This window comes from Trichomonas vaginalis, chromosome VI (genome assembly GCF_026262505.1).
Source record: "Trichomonas vaginalis G3 chromosome VI, whole genome shotgun sequence".
NCBI classification, from domain to species: domain Eukaryota; phylum Parabasalia; order Trichomonadida; family Trichomonadidae; genus Trichomonas; species Trichomonas vaginalis.
The window spans coordinates 7,964,224-7,989,409 of record NC_067208.1 but is presented as its reverse complement, the minus strand read 5'-3'; the positions used below and the strand labels follow the sequence as shown (position 1 = coordinate 7,989,409).

The 25,186-nt window shown below is 29.4% G+C and overlaps 7 protein-coding genes and 1 pseudogene across 8 annotated transcripts, besides 2 other annotated features; 4 read left to right on the top strand and 4 right to left on the bottom strand.

Moving 5' to 3' along the window:
* Positions 1–605, top strand: TVAGG3_0826330 (cupin domain-containing protein; the record flags this gene model as incomplete). Its single annotated transcript, XM_001316489.2, has 1 exon — positions 1–468. One exon carries the CDS (start codon positions 1–3, stop codon positions 466–468), a length of 468 nt encoding a protein of 155 aa, XP_001316524.1.
* Positions 606–1,518: 913 nt separating this feature from the next.
* TVAGG3_0826320 (cupin domain-containing protein) lies at positions 1,519–2,203 on the top strand (the record flags this gene model as incomplete). The annotated part of the gene is made up of 1 exon (XM_001316488.1): positions 1,527–2,123. The coding sequence occupies one exon, from the start codon at positions 1,527–1,529 to the stop codon at positions 2,121–2,123; it is 597 nt and encodes a 198-aa protein (XP_001316523.1).
* A 52-nt stretch (positions 2,204–2,255) lies between these two features.
* On the bottom strand, positions 2,256–4,746 carry TVAGG3_0826310 (MyD88-dependent toll-like receptor signaling pathway; the record flags this gene model as incomplete). The annotated part of the gene is made up of 1 exon (XM_001316487.2): positions 2,419–4,653. One exon carries the CDS (start codon positions 4,651–4,653, stop codon positions 2,419–2,421), a length of 2,235 nt encoding a protein of 744 aa, XP_001316522.1.
* A 1,920-nt stretch (positions 4,747–6,666) lies between these two features.
* Positions 6,667–9,930, bottom strand: TVAGG3_0826300 (ribosomal protein import into nucleus; the record flags this gene model as incomplete). Its single annotated transcript, XM_001316486.1, has 1 exon — positions 6,722–9,904. The coding sequence occupies one exon, from the start codon at positions 9,902–9,904 to the stop codon at positions 6,722–6,724; it is 3,183 nt and encodes a 1,060-aa protein (XP_001316521.1).
* A 1,057-nt stretch (positions 9,931–10,987) lies between these two features.
* TVAGG3_0826290 (uncharacterized protein) lies at positions 10,988–12,453 on the top strand (the record flags this gene model as incomplete). Its single annotated transcript, XM_001316485.1, has 1 exon — positions 10,988–12,331. The coding sequence occupies one exon, from the start codon at positions 10,988–10,990 to the stop codon at positions 12,329–12,331; it is 1,344 nt and encodes a 447-aa protein (XP_001316520.1).
* A 62-nt stretch (positions 12,454–12,515) lies between these two features.
* Positions 12,516–13,958, top strand: TVAGG3_0826280 (protein serine/threonine kinase protein; the record flags this gene model as incomplete). Its single annotated transcript, XM_001316484.1, has 1 exon — positions 12,516–13,958. The coding sequence occupies one exon, from the start codon at positions 12,516–12,518 to the stop codon at positions 13,956–13,958; it is 1,443 nt and encodes a 480-aa protein (XP_001316519.1).
* A 38-nt stretch (positions 13,959–13,996) lies between these two features.
* Positions 13,997–15,292: a mobile genetic element.
* TVAGG3_0826270 lies at positions 14,077–15,196 on the bottom strand (annotated as a pseudogene). The gene has a single exon. A coding segment is annotated over exon 1 (1,120 nt).
* Positions 15,293–15,432: 140 nt separating the features above from the next.
* Positions 15,433–15,458: a mobile genetic element.
* Positions 15,459–21,736: 6,278 nt separating this feature from the next.
* TVAGG3_0826240 (armadillo (ARM) repeat-containing protein family) lies at positions 21,737–25,082 on the bottom strand (the record flags this gene model as incomplete). Its single annotated transcript, XM_001316483.1, has 1 exon — positions 22,040–25,039. The coding sequence occupies one exon, from the start codon at positions 25,037–25,039 to the stop codon at positions 22,040–22,042; it is 3,000 nt and encodes a 999-aa protein (XP_001316518.1).
* Positions 25,083–25,186: the final 104 nt, after the last annotated feature.

Genomic DNA, 25,186 nt, shown 5'->3' with positions numbered 1-25,186 from the left:
ATGGTTGATGGAAAGACTTTAATTGACTTCATTTTTCACAAAGCAGAAATGGAAAAGATCGCCAGCGCAGAGAAGTACACAGCTGTTGAGATCGGTAGCTTCAGTGGCCTTGAAAAGTATGAGCACAGTAAGGCATTCTTACAAAATGCTCTTGGTCTCACATCAATGGAGATTTCATTTACAAAGTACAAACCAGGTGAGGCAATTCCATTCTTCCACGATCATAAGAAGCATGAAGAAGTTTACATTGTCATCACAGGCACAGGTGAGATGCAGCTTGATGATAAGATCATCCCAATGAAGGAAGGAACATCAATCAGAGTTGCTCCAGGTGTCTCCAGAAACTTGAAGAACACAGGCAATACAGACATGATTGTCATGTGCGCCCAAGCTGAAGTTGACTCTCTTAAGTCTCCAACATCTGGTGACTACCTTATCACTAAGACAGAACTCAAGTTCACAAAGTAATTACTTTTAGTTATCTTTAAATAACTAAAAATAATTTTTATCATAATAAAAATTCATTTATTATAAATGCTTTGACAATTTTATCATATATTATGTTGTAATTGAAACAATAAATAAGTTTGTTTTAGAGTCCAAAATTATATAAAGATATTCATTGAATCAATACAATATCAGAAAGATATATCAATCATTTTCTGAATTTTAAATTAAATGTATGGATTGTGTTCATCATTTGATTTTTATTTAGCTAATTTTTAAAAAATAATGGCTAAAAACCAATTTTGTAATAGCCGTATCTTTATGAACAAAATAAAAACTTAAATAATGTACATTTATCATGAGTTATTGCCAAAATAGCTAATTTTTCATATAAATTCGAAATTCTCTGATTTTATGATTGAAAAGCTAATCGCGCATGATCTGTATAATAAAGATAAAGAGTTACTTAAAAAGAATTGAATAGTAAGATACTTTCAAATCATGAAATGGTCTGAATAATTTGAGTGAATAAAAGCGACTTTTTGTAATAAAAGATGATTTGAATTTAGCATTTGTTTCCATGCGAATGGTTTAATTATTTAGATTCTAATCCTAATAATAGGAGGTCCTCTCTGGAATACCAAATTCGGAAAAGATACGAATTTCCAAAAATGATATATTAAAGCGAAAATAGATAATGCTTAAACAATAGATAATGATTCCGTGTGACAATATGAAAAATTTTAGATATTTTAAAAAATAATTCCGATTTTCTTCATTTTTCAGGATTTTGCAATTTGATTTAACGTTGTGTTCTTAAGATGTTTGATTGAGTTATCCTAATCGGCCGAATTCTATCAAATTTTTAAAAGAAGGATTGAATTTATACGATGAAATAAAATTCAAGGGAGGAGGCTAATTTGACACATTCAAATTTTGAGAGCTAATTGACCTGCGATAAATTTAATAATGTACTTACTATGTATATCAATATTCCTAAAAGAACACAAAAATAATGAAGTGATGTGAAATTTATTTGATCGCAACTTTTATTTACTTCATTTTTCACCAGAACAGTTATGGAGAAGATCGTCAACGAGGAAAAGTATACAGCCGTTGAGATTGGCAAGTACAGTGAACTCGAAAAGTATGAGCACAGCAAGGCTTTCTTACATGATGCCCTTAATTTATCTTCAATGGAAATTTCCTTCACAAAATACAAATCAGGAGAGGCAATTCCATTCTTCCATGACCATAAGAACCACGAAGAAGTTTATGTCGTCATCTCTGGCTCTGGCGAAATGCAGCTTGATGAAAAGATCATCCCAATGAAGGAGGGAACATCAATCAGAGTTGCTCCAGGTGTTTCCAGAAACTTGAAGAACACAGGTGAAACAGATATGATCGTTATGTGCGCTCAGGCTGAGAAAGATTCTCTCAAGACTCCACTCAATGAAGATTACAAAGACAGAATTAAAGTTCACAAAGTAAATAGTTATTATTTGTCATTGACTAAAGCTCAAGTTAATAAATTTTTACGAAATTTTTCATATTTTTTGATGACATTGCAAGAACTTAAAGCTAAAATTAATGCAATATTGAGATACAAGTTTTTGTCCCCTAATTTATGTTTACACTCAGGACTAGAAACCAGGAAAAATTCAAAGCACAAATAAGATGCATTTTAAATGGTTATGTCCGCTTCAAATGATTATGTACGCCTAAAGTTTTGATGCATAATTAATGTTCTGGCTTAAAATTTTGTATTTCAAAAAAAGATTTCAAAAATAATCTAATAGAAAGTGTGATTTAACAATAATTTATGAAATAATGAATAAATAATAAATTTTATTACATATTATTATATAAAAGATAGCAGTATAGATTAATTTCTCTACTCTGAGTATGATAAGTAATGTATTATTAGTATTTCATAACTGGATAAATGACTAGTTATTATGTCGTATAAATCTATCCAAAATCTTCAACGACAAGTCTTTGCATTAGCATTTTTCCTTCAAGTTTCTTATTTAACTTATGAGCACATTGGATTTTAGCGAATACAATTATAAGAGCAATAACAACAAAAATACAAGAAGTGACAATTAGAATAATATGAAGTTTGGATAGTATATGTCTTTCAATCTCATGAAAATTAGGACAGCTATTTGTCTTTTTAACTTTAACTCCTCCAATTGAATTTTTAGGATAGTACTTATATACAGTAATATTATTATATGATTTTGCATTTACAAGGAAATTGCCTTCTAATGTTTGATTGCCACAGTATAAAAAGCTGTCTATGTGACTATTTACAAATGATTTTTCATCAATTTTATTCATATTTCCGATAATATTAACACTAACTTTCTTTGGTGGTGTAAAGTATTCTTTAATTATTGCTTTATGTCTTTGAGTATAGATGTAAATATATTTGAGATTTTCATATTTGACGAGTGATGGATATTCTTCAATTGATAGATTAAATGTGATAGATTTGACTGAAGATAATAGGATTTGTTGTTTAAATATATATTCATTTGGATGATAAATAATTAAATGCTCAATCATATTACTATTTTCGAAAACACTTTGATCAATAGAACAGTTTGATTCGATAATAATTTCTTTCAGAGCTGTGCAATTAGAGAATGAATTGACTCCTAACAAACTAAGACCTTTTGGTATATTTATACGAATTAATGATATACAATTAAAGAAAGAATTTTCATGTATCTCACTTAGTGAATTTGGGAAATTCAATTCAGTCAAATTAGAACAATTCGAAAATGCAAGTTTTTTGATGGTTTGCAATGAAACAGGGAATACTATTGATTTCAATGAATAACAACTCTGGAAAGAAGATACACCAATTGAGATGAATTTATTTGAATTTATGATGATTGTTTCGAGAGAGTGACAACTGCAAAAACAACCATTAGAAATTTCAGTGATAGATGTTGATAATGATATATTTCGAAGTTCAAAACAATTATAAAAAGTAAATGATTCAATTTTTATAACAGAATCTGGAATTTCTATCTTGATAAGACCCTGACAACCACTAAAAGCTTCTCTTTGAATCATTGTAACATTATTTGGTATATGAATATCAATCAAATTTATGCAATTATAAAATAGCTTAGCGGAAATAGTTACCATTTTACTTGGAAGAATAATCTTCTCTAACGATGTCATCCCATTGAAGCAAGAATCTTCAATAATTGTTGATCGACCCAGAAAAGTAATATTTTTAACACTGGTGCAATTTGAAAAAGCGAAAATTCCAACAAACTCGAGATATTCTGGTAGTTCTATGCTAATTAATGAATAACAATTTATAAAAGCTAAATGGCGTATATCTGCAAGATTTAAAGAAAACTTCACACTCTTTAAATTGATGCATTCTTCAAAGGCTTTATAGCCTATGTTGTTAACAGAATCAGGTAAGATAATTGATGTCAATTGAGTACAAAATGAAAAAAGTTCCATATCAATAAATTGAAGTTCTGATGGAAGTTGAATATCAGACAATTTTTCGCAATGTGAGAATGCCTGGCTATTTAATCTAGTTGAAGAATTTAAAAATCTTACTTTCTCCAATTGAGAACAATGTGAAAAAGATGAATCACCAATAAAGTTAGTAGATATTGGAAAATCAATACTACATATTGATTGACAATGATAAAATGCATATGCATCAATGTATATCAATGTTGATGGCAAAGAATCAAAAGTTAATTTTATGCAATTATAAAATGCCCTAGGCCAAATATTTGTTAAATTATCTGGAAATGATATTTTACCAAGATTAATGCAATTGTAAAAAGTATTTTCTTTAATTTCTTCCAACGAAGATGGAAATTGAATTAATTCAAGAGAAGTACAATTTGCGAATACAAAGCTAGAAATTGTTGTTATGTCTGAATGAAATGCTACTGTTTTTAGATTGATGCAATCTGAAAATGAATATTCTTTAATAATTTTTATATTTGGAGGTAATTCAAGAGTTTGCAAACTTGTGCAGTTATAAAAAGATCCTTCATTGATTGTAACTAATGAGTTTGGAAAAATGATCGATGAGAAATTGCTAATATTTGCATATTGATATGAATTGGTCTGATCCATACCTTCTGTAATAACGAGTGTATCATCGTTTGTGTAGTCATAAATAGATTTAATCAATAGGCATGGATAAAACAGCATAATTTCTTTTGTTCAGAAGATCGATCTTAAGATTTTAATTTTTATCAAAAATTATTCAACATATTATCTTGTATGGTTAATTTAAGGGTTTCGTTTTGCTAAAATTGTCACTTTTATAGCATATTTGTTTTTGGATGTTTTGCGAAACCAAAAAAAAAAAACTATGATATACAATGTGTGTGTAAAGAAAATACTTTATTTACTAGTTAAAAAATCATTTGGTATTGATCAAGTTATTTTTTCTGGATAAGATATTATATGGATAATTGGATAGAAAATACAATTATATAATCTTGTACCTGGTTTAATTAAGCTAATTGTCATCAGAAACTTGTAATTTTTATGAATTTCAGATTTTCTTTTCATTACTGCTTTTCTTAATAGGTCAAGTTCTTATTTACGTTATAAAGTATGATATTTACAAATATCAAGTTATCATGTTTTTTGAGAAATTATGAGAAACAAACAAAAATGAAAAAGATAGGAATAGCAATGAATAGTGATGTGGGTATAGAAAATGTAAGAGATATGAATGCAAAGCAATCAGTATTTAGGATATTGACCATAGATTTCGAAAAAAAATGCTGCATATTGAGCGAAAACTATGATTATATTATAAGGCTGTCATTTAAAGCATAATGAAACTATTCCCTTTTCATTTTAATCGAATAAGATAGTAAAGATTTTTGAATTAGCTAGAAACTGATGAGATGTTTTCATAAATCAGATTTTTAATCTCTATAATGCATAATTCACTCAATATCTCAATTTTGATATTGCGAGATATTTTTGCTATCGGTTTCGCAATTTTGACACAATAGCAAGAGGGTTCTATAAGCATTATTATCAACGTGAATCTGAATATCATATCAGAAAATGTCGCAAATCTGACATTTACCCGACCAAATAGCAAAACTAATTGAATACTTTTCGCAAAAACTTTAAAAATCGATAAAAATATGAAATATAGATATTAAAGAGACTTTTTATATAATATTCATAAAGATTTTCCAAAAATATGATACCGCAAAATTAAAAAAGTGACGTCTTGAGTGGAGTCAAAGGTCGAAATTGCTAGCTAAATGTTTTTTAGCGAAATTGCGTATTGTACGTTTTTTTCGCAAAACGAAACCCTTAGTTAATTATCTACAATAAATTTTCAATGAAATTCAAAAATTGAATGAGAAAATAAGAATTATCGTTATCGTCATGTCCGCAAAAATCAATTTTTTGAAACTCATTATAGTTCAAAAATAGTATATAAAAATGATCGCATTTTGGTTCAAACATTTAAAATTTGAAAATTCGTTGGAGAGACTGAAAAATTCAGATCCGTATTGATATTTTAACTGCATAATGCCTATTTTATTCGCGCACATATATAATTTTAACGAGGCTGGTTGAATTTTTGATTAAAACGCAGAAAGATCAATAAAATTAACAGAAATATATAATTTTACAGATTAATAATTATATTTTTGAATCTACATTAATTTTAAATCGTAATATGTAATTCAATTTTTTACTAATTAACAATTTCATTTTGAAAAATTACATTTTTTATTTTATTATATTAATTTTTAACATTTTAAACCAATTTACAAATATAGTTTTGGAACTATTATTGTGATTTTTGCATTCACATATATGTAGGGCTTTTCATAAGGCGTTATATTTTTTCATATTTTGATATTTGATCTCTTTTTTGCAAATCTTATCTTAACATCAAGAAAATAGAGCTTTTTTATAACAACAATGCATCAACATTTGTTTGTTTAATTAAAGCAAGTTCAATTGATCGTTTTGAACAACAAATGCTTGGTTTTTCAAAATATTTTTCATTGTTTTACATATTCTTTCTTATATTAATCCTTACAATCCAGTTGAATAAGAAGAGGAAGCATTATCTTTAGGGAAGCTAAAATCAACAAGATCATTCATCAAAATAAATGAATTCCTTGTGCGAGTTGAGAACTTCAACACTTTTTTAATTTAAATTAAAATAGACAAAAAGTAAAGTCTAATTTTATAATATTTATAAACAATACAAAACAAAATATAATATAAATCATGATAAATGGTAATTCTGAATCAAATCTCTATATTCTTGATCTAATTGAGAAACAATCATTGATAAAACAGGACCAGTTAAAGGATCATTAGCTATATCAGTATATATTCCTTTAAATCTCTGATCAATTTCCATGTCAATTAACTCTGATCTGAATGTTTTAATCAGAATTTCAACAAATTTTTGAATTCCTTGTAACAAAATCATTGGATCATTATGAGGATCTTCGTTGATCCTTTCTGGATTCGCACACTTAAAAACATTCAAATAATCATGAGATAATTGGTCGGCGAGTGTCAAATAAACAGAACGGCTCTTTATAATTGGAGTTGTGAAAGGAAGATGTGTATACCATCTAAATATCATCTCTTGAGAACAATTCTCATCATATACATTAATAATACAAGTCAATAAATAAATAATTCCGTCAATTACTTCTTTTCCATTCTCTATTTGTTCGAAATTATCCAAAGAACTGAATGAAATCGAAATAATTAAATTAATTTTTTCTTCTTCGAGAACTTCCATGTCAATCAATGTTCCCATGCAGAAGAATGCAGATGAAATAATCATATAATCATGGATATTGTTATTCTCTATACAACTAACAATGTAATTGAATACTTCTGTCACTTTTTCTGAAGTTTGATTTTCTTCAATTCTTAACATTGCTGTCCAACAGTTCAAAGAAAGGATGGAAGGGGAATTGGAGTCCATTGGAAGCAAGTTCGATAAATTATCTATGAAATAACTAGACATTTTTTGTGGAAAATGTTGGAATAATAGCAATAAAACATCTGTCAAACCGTTTTCCATTTCAGAACAATTTCCATTTTGTTCGGCTGATTGCATTATTGCATTTAAAGCACTTGGAATGTGTTCAATGATCTCGTTGACAGTTTCATCGTCATCGGAGTACTTGATTCTTATCAATGTCTGCAAAGAAAAAGCCAATGTCTTGAAAACTTCGATTAAAACAGGGGGTTTCAGTTCTAATTGGTCGAACATCCAAAAAAGTGTCCTGTTCATGTGTAAAATGAAGGCTAACGAGTTCGAAACGGAACTGTAACGGGTGTAAACGGAAGATGACTCTCTAAGACACTGTAAAGCAATAATCTGAGTCTGTGGCAATGGAAAGTAAAAACAGGCTGGTGCTGCAGCTTTACAAAACCGTAAAATGTATTGGACAAATAATTGACCGGAGTTTTTCATGATATATTTGAGATTCGATAGTGCAGATTCATAGACCTGGAGCTGGTCATTGGGAACTTCCATGAAAATCGAATCCAAAAGGAAATTAATTTTCTCTCGGGAGATATTCTTCATGAAAGGATCGAATTGCTGATGTTTAGCAAACTTTGGTCGATTCTGGACAGCTTCTAGAAGCTTTTCAACAACAGGGCCAACGTATTCTGCCTTATCTAATCCTAAACTTATAACTACGATCCTTGAGAGCGTTGTTTGGATCTGAATAAGCTCATCTTCTGAGAATATGTTCCAATCAATGCCAATTACCTTTGAAACAAACCAATCTGCCTCATTAAAAAAGATATCATGAGGAATACAACTTAATAAGTAGCCAAAACACTCTATAGCCCTTGCTCTGAGTAAAGAAACATTAATGTCATTCTCAGAATTCTCTATTTCTATAATATTTCTGAGATATTCTATCAAAATCGAGTAATAATCGCCCATTTCGTTTCTTAATGATCTTAAATAGCTTGATATACATCTAAGTATTGCATTCATCCTCATAGGATTTGCATTTTCCGATAAATTTATGAAGATCGGAATCATTGTTTCACAACTCGATCTTAGATCATCAACAGAAGACTTTTCGCATAGTAAACTGAGTGAAAATATCTCTGCGATCAATGCTTTTTCGATTGTTTCGTTTTCTATCGTTGTAATAAAATTTTCAATTAAATCTGAAAATTTTACACTATCTTTGAAGTATAAAACAGCTTGCGAGAAAGCAACAAACGCGGCAACCCTACAAACAGCAAAACTATCTTGAAATTGTAAAACCAACAACGATACAATGTCACTTTTTTCTTCAATGAAATTGTGAGAAGAAATTATCAAACTTTCCAAAGATTTGAGGGATGCGTATCTGATATTCCATTCCGATGATTCTATATTATTTGAAATTATCTGTAGAACGATCTGTGTGAACAATGGCTGTAAATTTTGAACAGATCCAATAGATAATAAATATTGTTGGGCAATATCTGAGATATTCGTCTCGTCTTCGTAAGGAGGATAATGGGTTTCGTCTGTTTCTGTGATAATCATGAACATCGACTCGATTACGTGCTGTAAATAATTATTTTCTTCTGATATTCGAATACAGATTTGAGATATCACTTCTATCGCGTTTATTCTTGCACCTTCATCTTGGTTTTGATCTGTTGCTATTGATAAAACTATCTGAACAAGTGAATCCAAAATTGGAATAACAAATTTTGGTTTTTTTGCAATGAAAATTGCAAGATTTAGTAACATTGATGATAAAAGATCTTTTTCAAGTTGAGATATCAATGGAACTATGACAGAAGCCAGTTCTTGGTACTCAGGTGGAATTTCGCCATCAGGAATGATAGTATATAAGAAGCGCATCACGGCAACAGATGCTGATGGTATGGAATTATCTTGTAAAACCATTGTAATTATTTGAAACGTTTGATTTTGATCTAATTCTAGGTTATTTTTGAAATTTGTAATAACTTGTACAGCACAATCAATTGCTGGTGCTCGAAGCTGTGGTGTGGAGTTCAATATAATCTGAAACAAAGAAGGGATAAAATTTTGATACTCATTTAAGCTGATATAAACAGAAGCGATAGTAGCAACAGCTGTTGACAAGTAATTTAAGTTGATTTCAGGAAATATATTTGATGAAAATAGGTAGAGTAGCTTTTCTTGAATAAATGTGTGAATTTCAAGTGGAATTAAATCGAAAATTTCCTGTTTAAAAGGTGCGAATATCAATTTGAGCAAGATTAACGCTAACATCTGCCTTGTATTATTATCTGTTGTTTCTATAATGTGAAATAAAATTTGAATAACAGATGGAGGGTCTTTCTGAGTCATATCCCAAAATGCCGATTCACCACTGGACCGTTGGTCATTGTCCGTGTCGAGGAGGCTCTTAAGGATAACGTTGAGTTCCTCCTCCATTTTAGGATAAAATTTAGAAAAAATTTTGTCAGGTTGAAGAATGATGATAGTTTGTCATTGGATCTCAGCAATGAGTTTTTTCTCTCTGGAAATAGAATTGAAAATGAAAATTAATAAAAGATGTACTTCCACCTGGCATCAGTATTTCATTTTTTACTAAAAAACATTTCAATCAACCTAATTCTATAGGTCTCAGGTGTTATTCCATGTAATAGTACATTATAAAGTCAAAATAATATTTAAAATCCTTTCTAAAGTTGTTCTGCGGCTTATATAAATTGAATATTTTAGTGATAGAACTCAAACTGATATTTATCAAGAAAAAGACATTTCAACTGATATAAAGAATCCAACATTCATTTTATGTTTGTTGAAAATGAGTATAATCATTTAATTATAAAAAATATTTCTTTGTCTATTTAATGAAGATGCTAATTCATGCGATGAATTTATATCAACATAAGCTATGCTTTTAGTGCCGATAGTTAATTATGCTTGAATTTATTGGTATATGAGCAATAACTTATTATTTATATATTGATTGATCATTTAGTTAAATGAAACACATTAGATGATTGTAAAATTCACAATGTCCATTAGTCGTGGACGGTTCCTTAGGTTAATATATTCTTCAAATTAAGAAATGATTTTCAGACTAATTAACAAATGATATTCATGTAGTTTAAAGTAGGAATCAATAATATTATGTTGATTAATTCCGAAATGCATTTTGTATTGATGTGAAATATTGAAATCCGATTAAAACTCTTAAAATCACTCTTATTTAAAAAGCACTAATGAGAGCATTAGTTCGATGAGTTCGAAATTTTTTATTGCCATAATTTTATGAACATTTATTTTTGGAGAATTATTATTATTTAAATAAACATATGCATTTGGAATTCTACAGCTTTCTGAACGTAAAAAATTCAGGTTTATTCAATTTCTTTTCTGATTTTAATGTGAAATTCATGCGTTATAATAAAGGAGTACTAATTTTATTAATAATATATTTTTTACATTTTCTCACAAAACTCATAGAAATCTTTTTTGTAAACCTCTCAAAATTAATAGGTCATCCAAATGGAAACAACCAGGCAGGAGATTCTAGATGAACTCCTCCTTACCGAAAACCCGATACTTAAGGATGTTCTAGCTACCCCAAGCTTTGTGCAAGCTGTGAAGACTGGAAATCCAAAATTGACAGAATATTTACTATCCGATACGATTTTTCCACAAATATTAGATATTGCTCTTACTGATAAATGCGATGGCTTAACAAAGAAAATGATATCCAATGTATTGTCGTTTTTAACAACTTATTCAAAAGATACCCAAGAAAGAATTCGAAATAATCCACTTTTCCTAAAGTTTATCACGGAATTTCCGAATACTAAATATGCTACAATGCCCAATATTGCTACAAATTATTCCAAAATCGTTGAAACAACAATAAGGAAAACCAATGGAGAGTTTATTAAAGATCTTCCTGATCTTGCGAACTTCTTAATTAATGGAATGTATTATTTTGCTTATGAAGAGCTATTTCTTGTTTTAACTACTGAATTTATGATTCCGTTTGGAGTCAACTTAGAATTGATTATCGAATTTGCGAAAACAATACATAATGAACATGGACTCGGTACGGCCGCAATAATGAAGCAAATGTTGAAATGTAAAAAGGATTTGTATCCTTTCTTTGACAATCCAGAAGTAGTATCAATTCTATTGGATGAGGCAATTAAACCTGGTAATCCGCTAGTTTCTTTCGAGACTTTTCAAGTTATTGATAAAATATCAAACTTTTCAAGGAACAAATTAACAAGAGAAGCCATCGATAGCTACTACGATAAATTCGCGTTCAACGAACATAAAGATTACGTACAAGCAATCGCTATTACGGTGTTTAAACGTTTTCCAGATGAATATGTCAATTTGTTGTTCGAAAAATCCACTCTTTCTACTCTTTCCAATGCGATATCTAAGAGTTTACCATTTTTAGACCACGAGAAATTAATAGATTTAAATACCAAGTTCAATTTAGTGGAAAGGATCCTTCATACAGAGATTTGCAAGACAAATCCTTATATATGGACACTTGCAGAGTCATTATATGGCGTTTCTACCCTAATTACCCCTGAATTTAAACAATTACATATCAATTCTATAGATCCGCACTTAAAGATGAGGAATTGTGCATATGGAGGTGAACGACCACGTGATGATTCATCAGATTACGTTGAAAACGAATCATTTGAGCCATTTGTTTCAATTGATATCGCAATTCTATCAGATTCCAGTAGTTCTGATACAAGTAGTGATGAAGAAAATGATATTGGTGGTTTTGAGAACGTAAAGTTCTTTGCAAAACTTGCAGGAATGGATGAATTGACTGAATCAATTGAAACTGCTCAAAAAGTGATCTAATTTCTTGTATTAATACTCTTACCATGATATTTGTATATATTTCTTTTATAAAGATTGATTTTTGTTTAAATTTTTAAAATTTTGAATTAAATTTCAAGAAATAAAGAACTACCAAAGTATAATCATGAGCTATTATGCTGACTCTTTTGATACAATGCTTAAAATCAGTAATTTTTTATATTGAATGGATGCGGAAAATACACAAGTTGAAATAGGTGATTATATCATTCATGAGACAATAGGAGCAGGATCTTTTGGAAAGGTGAAACTAGGAGAAAACAAAAATACTGGCGAAAAAGTTGCAATTAAAATTTTAAAAAAATCATCTTTCGAATCGAAACCAGATATAGCTATAAAAATCAAGAGAGAAATCGCATTGATGCGTTTACTTAATCACCCACATCTTTTAAAGCTCATTGACGTTCTTGAAAGTTCAAAATTTTTATATATTATTCTCGAATACGCTCAAAATGGTCAACTCTTCGATTTCATGACAGAAGGGCGAGGATTATCACCCGAGATTGCAATCAGATTATTCAGACAAATCATCTATGGTCTTGATTTCTTACACAGTCATTCAATTTGTCATCGAGATATCAAACCAGAAAACATACTTCTTGATGAATGCTACAACGTTAAAATCGCCGATTTTGGCTTTGCAAAGTTTATCAAAGAGAAAAAATCAATGACATCATGTGGATCTCCTCATTACACAGCACCAGAAATCATTCTAGGTCTTCCATACGATGGATGTGCATCCGACATCTGGAGCTGTGGTGTTTTATTTTATAATATGTTATCAGGCTTTTTACCATTTGATGGTCCAACAGTTCGTAAACTTCTTAACAAAGTCAAAGTTGGCAAGTACGTTATGCCAAATCTTTCATCCGATTTTCAAGATTTAATTTCAAAAATGTTACAAGTTGATCCTAAATGTCGAATCACATTATCAGAGATCAAACAACATCCTGCATTCCGTCGTGGTCTTATTCACGAATACGAATGTCCAGTTCCACAACCTCTTCCACGTGATTTACCTAAATATGACATCAACACACTTTCAGATACGGCTATTGATGTTTTGAAACAACTTGGTCTTACAGAATCTGAAATCGAAGAAGAAGTCACATCAGACGATAACACACCAGTGAAAATGTTCTGTTACATGTTAGAAAGTCGAATTTCATTTGATAGTATTGACTGGGAAAGTCGTGTTCTTCCCGATGTTCCATTAATGATCAGTCCAACTACATCATTTTCATTCTCATTAGAGTCATCTGCATTATCCTTGTCCCAGAATAAGTATTCACTTGCGGAAAAAGCTATCATTGGATTAGATAATATTAGTGAAATATATTTGAACGAGAAAGACATTGAAACTAAAGCTAATGATGAGAAAGTCATGGGTGTTTTACAGACATTCTTAACTCGACATGGCTTTCTATGGGTTTTTCCAAATGATTTTTTACTTTTAACGCGAGGTCACGAAATTGATATCATCATTAAATTCATTTCTGGTGAAAAATCAAACAATTCTGTTCATATTTGTCTTTTTTCAGGTAACGACAATGAATTTGACGATCTTTGTGAAAATATCGAAGATGAACTCGAAAGTATCATTCTTTAAGTATGATCTTTTAATAAAATTATTGTTTTTATTTAATATAGGGTGTCCAAAGGTGTGTTTAGCACAAACCTGAATACTGCGAATAGAAATAAACAAGTTACATATATATAAAGTTTATTTAAATATAATCACCATTGGATTCAATCACGCGTTCGCAGCGATCGATCCAGGCTTGAAAGACACGCTTTAAATCATCATGAGAAAATTGCTCAAATTGCTCTCTTACAAAATTTTCAAGATCATCTGGACTCGCGTCCTTCAGCTCTCTTTTTTAGCGTGCCGAATAAATAAAAGTCAGAGGGTGCAATATCAGGTGAATAAATTGGGTTTGGAACAACTTTGACATTGTTTTCCAACAAGTAATTCATTACCTTATGACTTTTGTGAACTCTTGAATTATCAAAATGAATTGCAAACTTTTGTTTTTGTTGTTTGGATTTCTCAAACTCATCAGAATTGATAATTTGAGTAAGAACATTGTCAATTAGATACTGAGCATTCATCGTATTAGGTTTTTGAAGAATATCAATTGCGATGATGCCATTCACGCCCCAAAAAACCGACAACATCATCATTGGTGTGTTAATTTTTTTCTTCGGGAATGTTTGCGGATTTTCATCCTTCGGGATCCACATGATTTTGGCTTCTGTTGCATATTGAAACCAAGACTCGTCCCCTGTTACTAAAAAGCGAAACTTCTTGGATTGATACGCACCCAATATAGAGAGGAGCTCTTTCGAAGATTGGACTCTAGATTTTTTTTGAACTGAATTAAGGTTGTGCGGAACCCAACGTGTATACGCTAGTTTGTAGTTCAAATAATTGTGCAGATAATAACTGACTGTTGTACGTGGTATCTTTGTCATCTCCTCTATCCTTCTGAGTGATGCTCTTGGGTCTTCATCTAGCGCTTGAAGAATTGCTTTGATTTTTCTTTGATCCGGCGATTTTTTGTCAATTTTTATGATGGGCGCCTTTTTGTTCATGAAGTGATACATCCTAACATGATACGTTACAGTGGAATAGCTAGGAGCATCCATACCGAAGCATTTTACCAATGTCTCGTAGATTTTTTTACAGTCTTTGCATTTTTTTGCAAGAGCGAGGATGTTTTCTTTATGATTCATTAAAAAAATGAAAAAAATCCCGCCAAAATTTCCCGCGAAACCACCTCTTATCTCAAAATTCATTTTATATTCCGGCATGGCGCCAAAATACAACATACTCATCATATACATATATTCATATTTTTTATTGTATATTTATAATCAGCATATATCTCCTTTAATAGTCTCATATAGAGCGCTGTGCTAAACGCACCTTTGGACACCCTATATAACACAAATAACATCTTTCTTCAAAATTCTTAAGAATTCACTTACCTACATATGATGTGGCTTTTTATTTTTATGAAGTTTATGGTTAAATTTTAATTATGATTCACGTCCTTTTTAAGAAAACACACCATTAATTCTGCACTTACAACTTTCTGACATTCTCCAATTTTTTTACATCCATATCTTTTTGGTCAGTAATAAGTTATTATAAAAATATTAACATTATATAGTTCGTAATATGGTTGTTATACTTTTTTGTTATTAAAATACGCCATATATATTCTAATGTCATGACAATATGTCAGAAAGTGATAAGTGCAAACTTAAGATTTATTGATTTTATGAATGGATGCCATTTTTGGTCATATAACTTCATCTAATTCGAAATGCAAGAAATGTAGTTGGTTTATTCGGTCAAACAATTAATGCAAAAAATAAAAATTAACTTGGATGAAGAAAGATAAAATTCTTCATAATGTGTAATAATATTCTTCTTTATGCATAAAATGTGAATACCTGCTTCACAGAGATATGTTGAAAAGTGAGAAAGATAATGAATTGAACATAAATTTTGAACATTATTTGTATTAACTGATCCAAGTGTTTTATCAATTTTGTCACAGAATGAATCTTTAACTGTAAGTGAACTACGATCTAATTTAAATTCATAACCTGGTCCTGTGTTCCCAAGAAATGAACTGGTTTCAATAAGAACTGTTGCTGAGATTTCACAAAGGAATGTTTTAGATCCAGAATTTGTGTGTTTATTATTCAAAACATTACAAAATTGAAAATTATATTTACCATTATATAAATCTATAATTGTATTAGGTGATGTTGTGTTACAAATTGATGAAAATGTCATGTTACTTAAACTAGTAGAAGACTGTAAAATTATTCCTGAGTGATAAGATGCTTCACAGAAACTTGTGTTGATTGATTTAACTTCAATATTTCCATATTTAATATAATTTGTTGCTCTTTTTTCTAAATTTCCGCATGCATAAAAAGAACTTTCATAAAGATAATTTTTATTATTTGATTTAGAAACTAATACAACATATGAATGATGTCCATAGGAGTTTGTTTTTGATTTGTAGCCACATGTTCGGTATTGGACAATCGAACTATTACAAATAAAGTAGAGAGATCCACCATTTGTATTACTGCTGCAGTTATTAAATGAACAATCGGAATTAAGAAATTTATTGTTTGATTTTTCAAAAGAAATGGCACTATTAGTTGTAATAATAAAAATGCAATCATAAAGAAAACATTCGTTTTCTGAAACTTGTGTCGCAACGTTTTGACCACTGACTGGTGAACTTTTTGGTGTTGTTTCATAAAAAAGTTCCCATATATCATTTGGTGCTTGATCAGTTTGAATATTCTTCTTTGTGTTGAGATTTTATCCATTATATAAGAAAATTTCTTGATTGGAATCTCTTGAAACCAATCAAGAAATCCAAAAAGTAACATTTTAATTTTTTCACTAATTTATTGTCTGGAACTTTCCTACAGATTAATTACAAAGATTTTCTTTAATCTTTTGCAAGACCTAATTTTCATGAACGTTAATAGAGGCCTCTGACAAATTGTTGCACAAGATTTAACATTTTGTTTCCATCAAATCATTTGCCTTGTCCATTACAGTTCTGAGAAAAGTTCTTATTTTCAGAACATCTCTTATTCTTCATAATTACATTTATTAGTTATTGTTTCTTTTAACATTTCCATCAATTCTTCTTCTCTGTCAATTCATCATCTTTATATACATGAAAAAACAATTTTTGACATATATTTCTAATATACTGAACTCAAATATTGTCGATTTCTTTATTTCACATTATAATATTCAGCAAACACTGTTTTAAGGGTTCATATTCAAATTTTCCTTTGTTTGAAAGCAATATATATTCTATATTATTTTTGCAAAGATTTTTGGGAACTATCTAAAACATTGAAAAAAGAAATTTCATACATCATAAAAGTAACAACAAGGTCCTATATTATTTCAAACTACGACATAGGAATTCTATCTTTAGAATCAGAACTAAGTTAAAACTACAAAACATTTCCTATATTATATGATAGTAGTAATCTTTTTCTCTGATACATCAGTCTTAGCACAAAGTTCCGTTTATGACAATATACAACTTCACAATACAATACAATACCAAAATAACTGCATCAAAATGTATAGTGAAAGCCACGAAAATACACACAAATATAATTCAGTCTTCGAATAACACAGACGAGTTTTGCACATACAGAGAAACATGGCAACTATCAAACATTCCATTTTCATCAAATTAATCTAGTTCAATATTACTCCCTTGTTTGAATAGAGTGCAAGAAACGATACGATAACCCCAAATGTGAAACATCTTGTCATCGCTTTGTTTCAATTGCAAAATCAATCAACATCTCTCTGCAAGAACTATCTACACAAAACAAATCATTCGAAAGTCTAATACGAATTATCAAAGAGTGTCTTCTTAAAGTTTATTGTTGTCTTGACAAAATCATCAATAGAATCAGACTTACAACACAAAAATCAAACGAAAAAAGCACACTATCATTACAATAGAAATCATCATCATTTAAATCAGTAAATACCGAGATTTATTGTAAGATGTTTTAATTTGATTATCTCGAAATAATTCATTACTTCATATTAACTTCGCAAAAAGCACACTCCTTTTATAGCTTAAGAAAAAAACACTAATATTCGAATTCCTCCCATTTACGATGATGAAATATATATCACGACATTCATTTCTATTTTCATTGACAAGAAATAATAATTCTAAATTGTTAATTTTGATGTTCACTTGAACAAATTAAATACCGACTTCACATAATCAATAGATGTAAATCATTAATCTTAAAAATTCAAAGAAACATAATAACCAGAAAAATGAATTTTTGCTTCTGTTTCACTAGGCACAGTTATGAACACTAAATACATTCTTATTTTAGCTAGAAAAATCAAAAGAGAAATTGTATTGATGCGTTTACTCAATTAAGATTCACGCCCGTTGTAAGAAAGCACACCATGAAAAGGGATTATTATTTCCTCCAAACTATTTGAGGTATCCTTAATGTTGCACTTACCGCTTTATGACATTTTCTTAAGAATTTACTTGCCAGATTTGACTTTGCCAACATACTTAATTTTAAGTAAATTCTCAATTGATATTCACGCCCGTTGAAAAAAATAGGCACACAATTTGATGCATCCTTAAAGATGCACTTACAACTTTCTGACACTCATTCAATTTTTGACATCCATATCTTTGGTCAGTAAAGGTTATATTAAAAACATTAACATTATATAGTTCCCACTATCGTTGTTATACATTTTTGTTATTAAAATAAGTCATATTCTAATTTCATGAAAAGATGGTAAGTGCAAACTTAAGATTTATTGATTGTATAAATGGATGCCATTTTTGGTCATATATCTTCATCTAATGCTTCATTAAATTCAGTCATGAAAATATTATTTGACGACAAAGGTGAGAAATGTAGTTGGTTTATTCGGTCAAACAATTAATGCAAAAAATAAAAATTAACTTGGATGAAGAAAGATAAAATTCTTCATAATGTGTAATAATATTCTTCTTTATGCATAAAATGTGAATACCTGCTTCACAGAGATATGTTGAAAAGTGAGAAAGATAATGAATTGAACATAAATTTTGAACATTATTTGTATTAACTGATCCAAGTGTTTTATCAATTTTGTCACAGAATGAATCTTTAATTGTAAGTGAATTAATACCATAAGTACTATCTACTTTAAATTCATAACCTGTGTTTCCAAGAAATGAACTGGTTTCAATAAGAACTGTTGCTGAGATTTCACAAAGGAATGTTTTAGATCCAGAATTTGTGTGTTTATTATTCAAAAAATTACAATATTTAAAATCATATTTAACATAAGCTAAATATATAATTGTATTTAGTGATGTTGTGTTACAAAATGATGAATATGTTACATTACATAGACTTGTTGTATACCAAAGAAATATTCCCGACTCAGAGTCTGCTTCACAGAAAGTCGTGTTGATTGATTTAACTTCAATATTCCCATATTGAAGAAAATTTGTACAATATTTTTCTAAATTTCAGCATTCATAAAATGAACTTTCATAAAGATAATTTTTATTATTTGATTTAGAAACTAATACAACATATGAATGATGTCCATAGGAGTTTGTTTTTGATTTGTAGCCACATGTTCGGTATTGGACAATCGAACTATTACAAATAAAGTAGAGAGATCCACCATTTGTATTACTGCTGCAGTTATTAAATGAACAATCGGAATTAAGAAATTTATTGTTTGATTTTTCAAAAGAAATGGCACTATTAGTTGTAAGAATAATAAAAATGCAATCATAAAGAAAACATTCGTTTTCTGAAACTTGTGTCGCAACGTTTTGACCACTGACTGGTGAACTTTTTGGTGTTGTTTCATAAAAAAGTTCCCATATATCATTTGGTGCTTGATCAGTTTGAATATTCTTCTTTGTGTTGAGATTTTATTCATTATATAAGAAAATTTCTTGATTGGAATCTCTTGAAACCAATCAAGAAATTCAAAAAGTGACAAAATATTTTTTTTATTCTCCCATTATCCTAACTACAGCCAAATAAAAATTTCATGAACATTAATAGGGGATTCCTACAAATTGATGCAGATTATCTATATGAACTTTGAACCATCTAATTTAAGGCGTTGAAATCAATTGAGTTATACAACAGGAACATTCATTTTTATTTGTTGACAAGAAAATGAAATTCGAAATTCATAACATTTATGTTCACTTGACTCAATAAAGCACACACTCCATCGAATCTATAGATGGAACACATGAATCAAAAGAATTCAAAGAAATAAAGAGTCATAAAAGTCTAATGGCTCCAAAGATCCAAACTTGTCTCTGATGTGGACACTAATTACAATGATATTCATAATTCTAAATATGTCAATAAATTTTCATATATTGAGAGAAATAATCAAACAATTTTCACCCTTTATTTGTTTCGATATCAACAGCGACAAACAGGAAATTGAAGTATTACACCTTTTAATTGGTCTCGAAACTATCCAAAACTTCGAAATTGAATGCAGTGAAATCGGTGAAGCAATGCTCAATAGGAAGATATCTTCTTCCAGATTGCTTGAATTCTTATGGTTTCGACACATAAAAGAAATACAGTGGCTCTTTTATCCTGTTAAACAAATTATACAAAAAATAAAAAGAAATTTGTATGAAGAAAGATAAAATCCTTCAATATCAGTAATATTTAAAATTGAAAAATTCTGTTTCACAGAGAATTGATGAAAAGTGAGAAAGATTATGAATGAAATTCAAATTTTGAACGTTATTCAGTGTTACTGATCCAGATGTTTTATCTGATTTGTCGCATATTGAATTTTTGACTGTAATGAAACCAAAATCTACCTTAAATTCTTCGCCTGGTCCTATATTTCCAAGAAATGAACAATTTTCAATAAGAACAGTTGAATTATAATCATAAAATGTTTTTGATTTAGGAATTGTATGATTATTTTTCAAAATATTGCAGAATTTAAAAATATATTTACCATTATGAAAAGATATAATTGTATTAGGTGATGTCGTATTGCAAATTGATGAAAAAGTTAGATTACATTGACAAGTTGGAGAATTCAGAACTATTCCTGAGTGATAAAATGCTTCACAGAAACTTGTATTTATTGATTTAACTTCAATATTTCCAAAATAAAGAAAATTTGTAAATTGTTTTTCTAAATTACCGCATTTATAAAATGAACTTTCATAAAGATAATTTTTATTATTTGATTTATCAACTAAATAAGCTAATGAATGATGTCCATAGGAGTTTGTTTTTGATTTATAGCCACATGTTCGGTATTGGACAATCGAACTATTACAAATAAAGTAGAGAGATCCACCATTTGTATTACTGCTGCAGTTATTAAATGAACAATCGGAATTAAGAAATTTATTGTTTGATTTTTCAAAAGAAATGGCACTATTAGTTGTAAGAATAATAAAAATGCAATCATAAAGAAAACATTCGTTTTCTGAAACTTGTGTCGCAACGTTTTGACCACTGACTGGTGAACTTTTTGGTGTTGTTTCATAAAAAAGTTCCCATATATCATTTGGTGCTTGATCAGTTTGAATATTCTTCTTTGTGTTGAGATTTTATTCATTATATAAGAAAATTTCTTGATTGATTTTCAATCAAGAAAATTGAAAAGTGACAATATTTAAATGAGTTATGTTTTTGACATTTCATTTTGTCACTTTTTGAATTTTATACCTACATTATCGTATCTTAGTTTTTGATACATTTGGAATAAATATGATGAAATATTGAAGAATGAAAATTGTTTGTTGGAGATGATTTTTCTCCAAAGGGATCCCTACATTTAGAACAACTATTGCATGACTTGTTACAATTGATTAAATATTTCATTATTTTGAGATGAATTTACATACAAATTTTCAACGACGTGCAAATTTGGTATATTAAAGGAAGCAATTACCTCTTTCAAACAAATTTGTGAAATAGAATTGAAGGTTATATCATACGGGTGTAAGTGCACCCTTAAAAATTAAGTGATTTTGCATATTATAAATTTGATTCATTGAAAGGAACACAAAATTGAATAAAAAAAAGTTAAAATTTGATATTCAAACATTCAAAGTGTTTATGCTGTTATTTGTATTGATTCAACAAATTCATTGCTTTTTCAATTAATGCGGCATTAACATTGAAATCTTCAAAGTTGTCAAAAACATTTGTAATATCGCATTGTAAATCTCGTTCACAAATAATGTGAACTGAATGACATATCTTTGGAACTGTTTCATCTTTGAGCTCCAATGTTTTCTTCTTGAATCGTTCACTTGATGTCAAAACATAAAGAAAGACAAATAAAATGTCTTTAATCATTTCTTCACTATGATAATTTCTTTGTTCAACAACAAGACACAATCCATCTAATATGTTGTCTGATTCTGAGTTTGGAAGATATTTAGGAATATTGTTGAAAATATCATTCCAGATATTTTCATCAATAAGTTGTGGCTTGACTTTGTAAACAGTTATCAATAGAGAAATTAAAGATCCAACAGCTGTGAAGAAATAGTATGTGCCATCAAACTCTTCTTTAAATAAATAATCTGCAACAGGAGCAATTTGTTCCCAGTATTCATCTTTGACATTGTTTTCTTTCTCGATAATTGTTCTGATTCCAGAAATTGCATGCGCAGGTAATAAATAATCATTCTCTTCGAGTTGTGACAATATTCTTTTAACAATATCTGTCCTCAAAACAACAGGAAATTCGTTGTATCTTTTATCAAATATTTCAACGAAAATTCCTAATGTTTCAACATAATCGAATTGTGAAACTAATTCTTCGAAAGTAACCAGCATTTCATGCAAATCTTCAATAGGCATGTGTTGTGGGAACTTGAAAGCAACTTGATGCAAGAAATTGAAAATTTCTATTTCTAAGTTAGAATCTTTCATAATTTTCTCTTTCATTTTATCATCATCTTCATCTTCATCATCTTGTGGAACATCAATTAAATCTTCAAGTGTTTGGATGGCAATATCAACAGATGTTGTGATTAGTTCTGGATTGAAATCATCAATATTAGAAACCATAGAACACAAACCATTAAAAGCAATCAATCTCTGTTGAGATGATCCTGTGATGAATCCAAGAAGTTTGTCACATAATTTATCTTTCAATTCTGCATTATTTTTAGCTGCCAAAACTAACACTGACAAAGCAATTGATTGTGTTTCGAAATTAGGTTGTGTTAAAAATGCCGTCATTGATATGTTAATGACATTGTTCAATGATTCTTCATCAAATACGTTGTGTTTCAAAATTTTCTTCAAAATTTTGAAACTTGTTTGATGAATTTCATTCACTGATTCTGTTAAGTCTTGTGAAGCCATCTCTGTATCTACTGTGTATGATAATGCTTGTAAAACAGGCTGAAGATATGTTTGGAGATCTGGAAGTATTGAAATACCCGATCTAATTAAATAATTTAATGATGTCAATCCTGAAACAAGAACTGATGTATCTTGACTTGTTATTGCTTCTAATATCAAATTTAAACAATTTTCATGTGCACTTTGTGTCATTTCTGGGAAATAATTGATGAAAATGGACATTCCTTCCAATCCATGCAATTGTAACATAGGATTTTCATTTCCACTTTCTAATGCCGTTGAATATAACTCAAAGATATCTTCAGCGAATTTTTTGACAAGTTCACCACATGTAAGAATAATTGTTGTCAAACAAATGACAGCTTTATACTGCAAAGTTGGTGTTGATATCATTTGTATTTGACTTGTAAGAAAAGGAATTATATCATCATATATTGTTAAAGGAATTGAAGTAAAGTATAATATCATTTTCGAAGCTAAAGTAAGTGCTTTTATTGCAGCATTTTCGCATTCACTTCTTGCTGCTTCGAACACATATTGGAAAAGTACTTCTGGTTGACTGAAAAATCCTTCCATGCAATTATCAAATAACTGTGAAAGTAAAGTAAGAGAAGCTTCAATTGATAAATGATCTGAGTTTTGAATTAAACCTAATGACATAGAATAAAGTGAGCTATAGTATTTATTCATGGTGAGTGCATCATTATCTAAAAGTTCTGAATAACACATGACCAAAAATATTGTGGAAGTATCAAAAGTAATTAATGAAAACATTTCAAGAAGCTCGTAAACGAAATTTCCACCAATATTCTTAGCTAATTTTCCAATGGCTCTAGCAACATAAAGAGAATCTGTCTGATCATCATAGCAATCATCATTTAGATAATCATTGCCTAAACTAATTACTGCATTAACAATTTCTTGTAAAATAAGGGTAGCTTGAATTGTATAACGTTTAATGAGAGAGTTGAGAGGATCAATAAGTAAATACCGCTTTTCAATTTCGTCATTTGCCATCAATTCAAGAATTTCAATAAATATAAAACTCGGATCTTCAAATTCTTCTGAAGTTTCAATGAACTTTGACAATGTTGCAAACAAGATTGATAATTGATTATTTTGTCTGATTTTGGCTAATAATTTTTCTGCAATTTGTAAAGATATATCTTCTCCTAAATTAACAGTATTTGTAAATTCAATAAATAATTGGCATGCAGAATTGACAACAGATTCGTCATTTAATGATACGCCTCGTAAAATTTGAAATCCGATGCTTTCTGCGTTGTTTACGATAAAACTACCAGGTAAATACGAAATAGAAGCTGTAACTAGTTGTAAGTAAAAAGAAAGTTCGTCAGTTGAAGAAGAATTTGATAATGAATTCCTAAAATCAACAAATTCTGGCCAATTTTCTAAGTCATTTGCGATTATAATTGAAATTGCATCGATCAGCATAGTTCGAAGTTTCGGAATACTTTCCCTTGCTAAAATTTCGATTAAAATTCCTCGAATTTGCTGAGATTCTGGATCATTATGTATTGTTATCCAATGATTTTTAAGTACTGCTTTCAATCCGATTGTTATTGCTTCTCTGTATATTGGGTTTCGTGTGATATTTAATAATTGAAGCTGGGTAAATATTATTTTTGGATCTTCGTATAGTGAAAGTAATTTTTCGGTTGCAGATTGTATTGATTCTGGTTGAAGAGTAGATTTGTAAAGTTCTAAAAGCTCCTGAGCCATCAATGTATTTTTTGGTTTGATGGTACTTCGCTTGATAATGCAGTAATATTCGTTTTCATGAAATATCAAAAAATCTAATCATTATTAGAACATCATGGAATACTGGAGCATTAAATCAATTGATCATATCAATCAGGCAAGATTTGG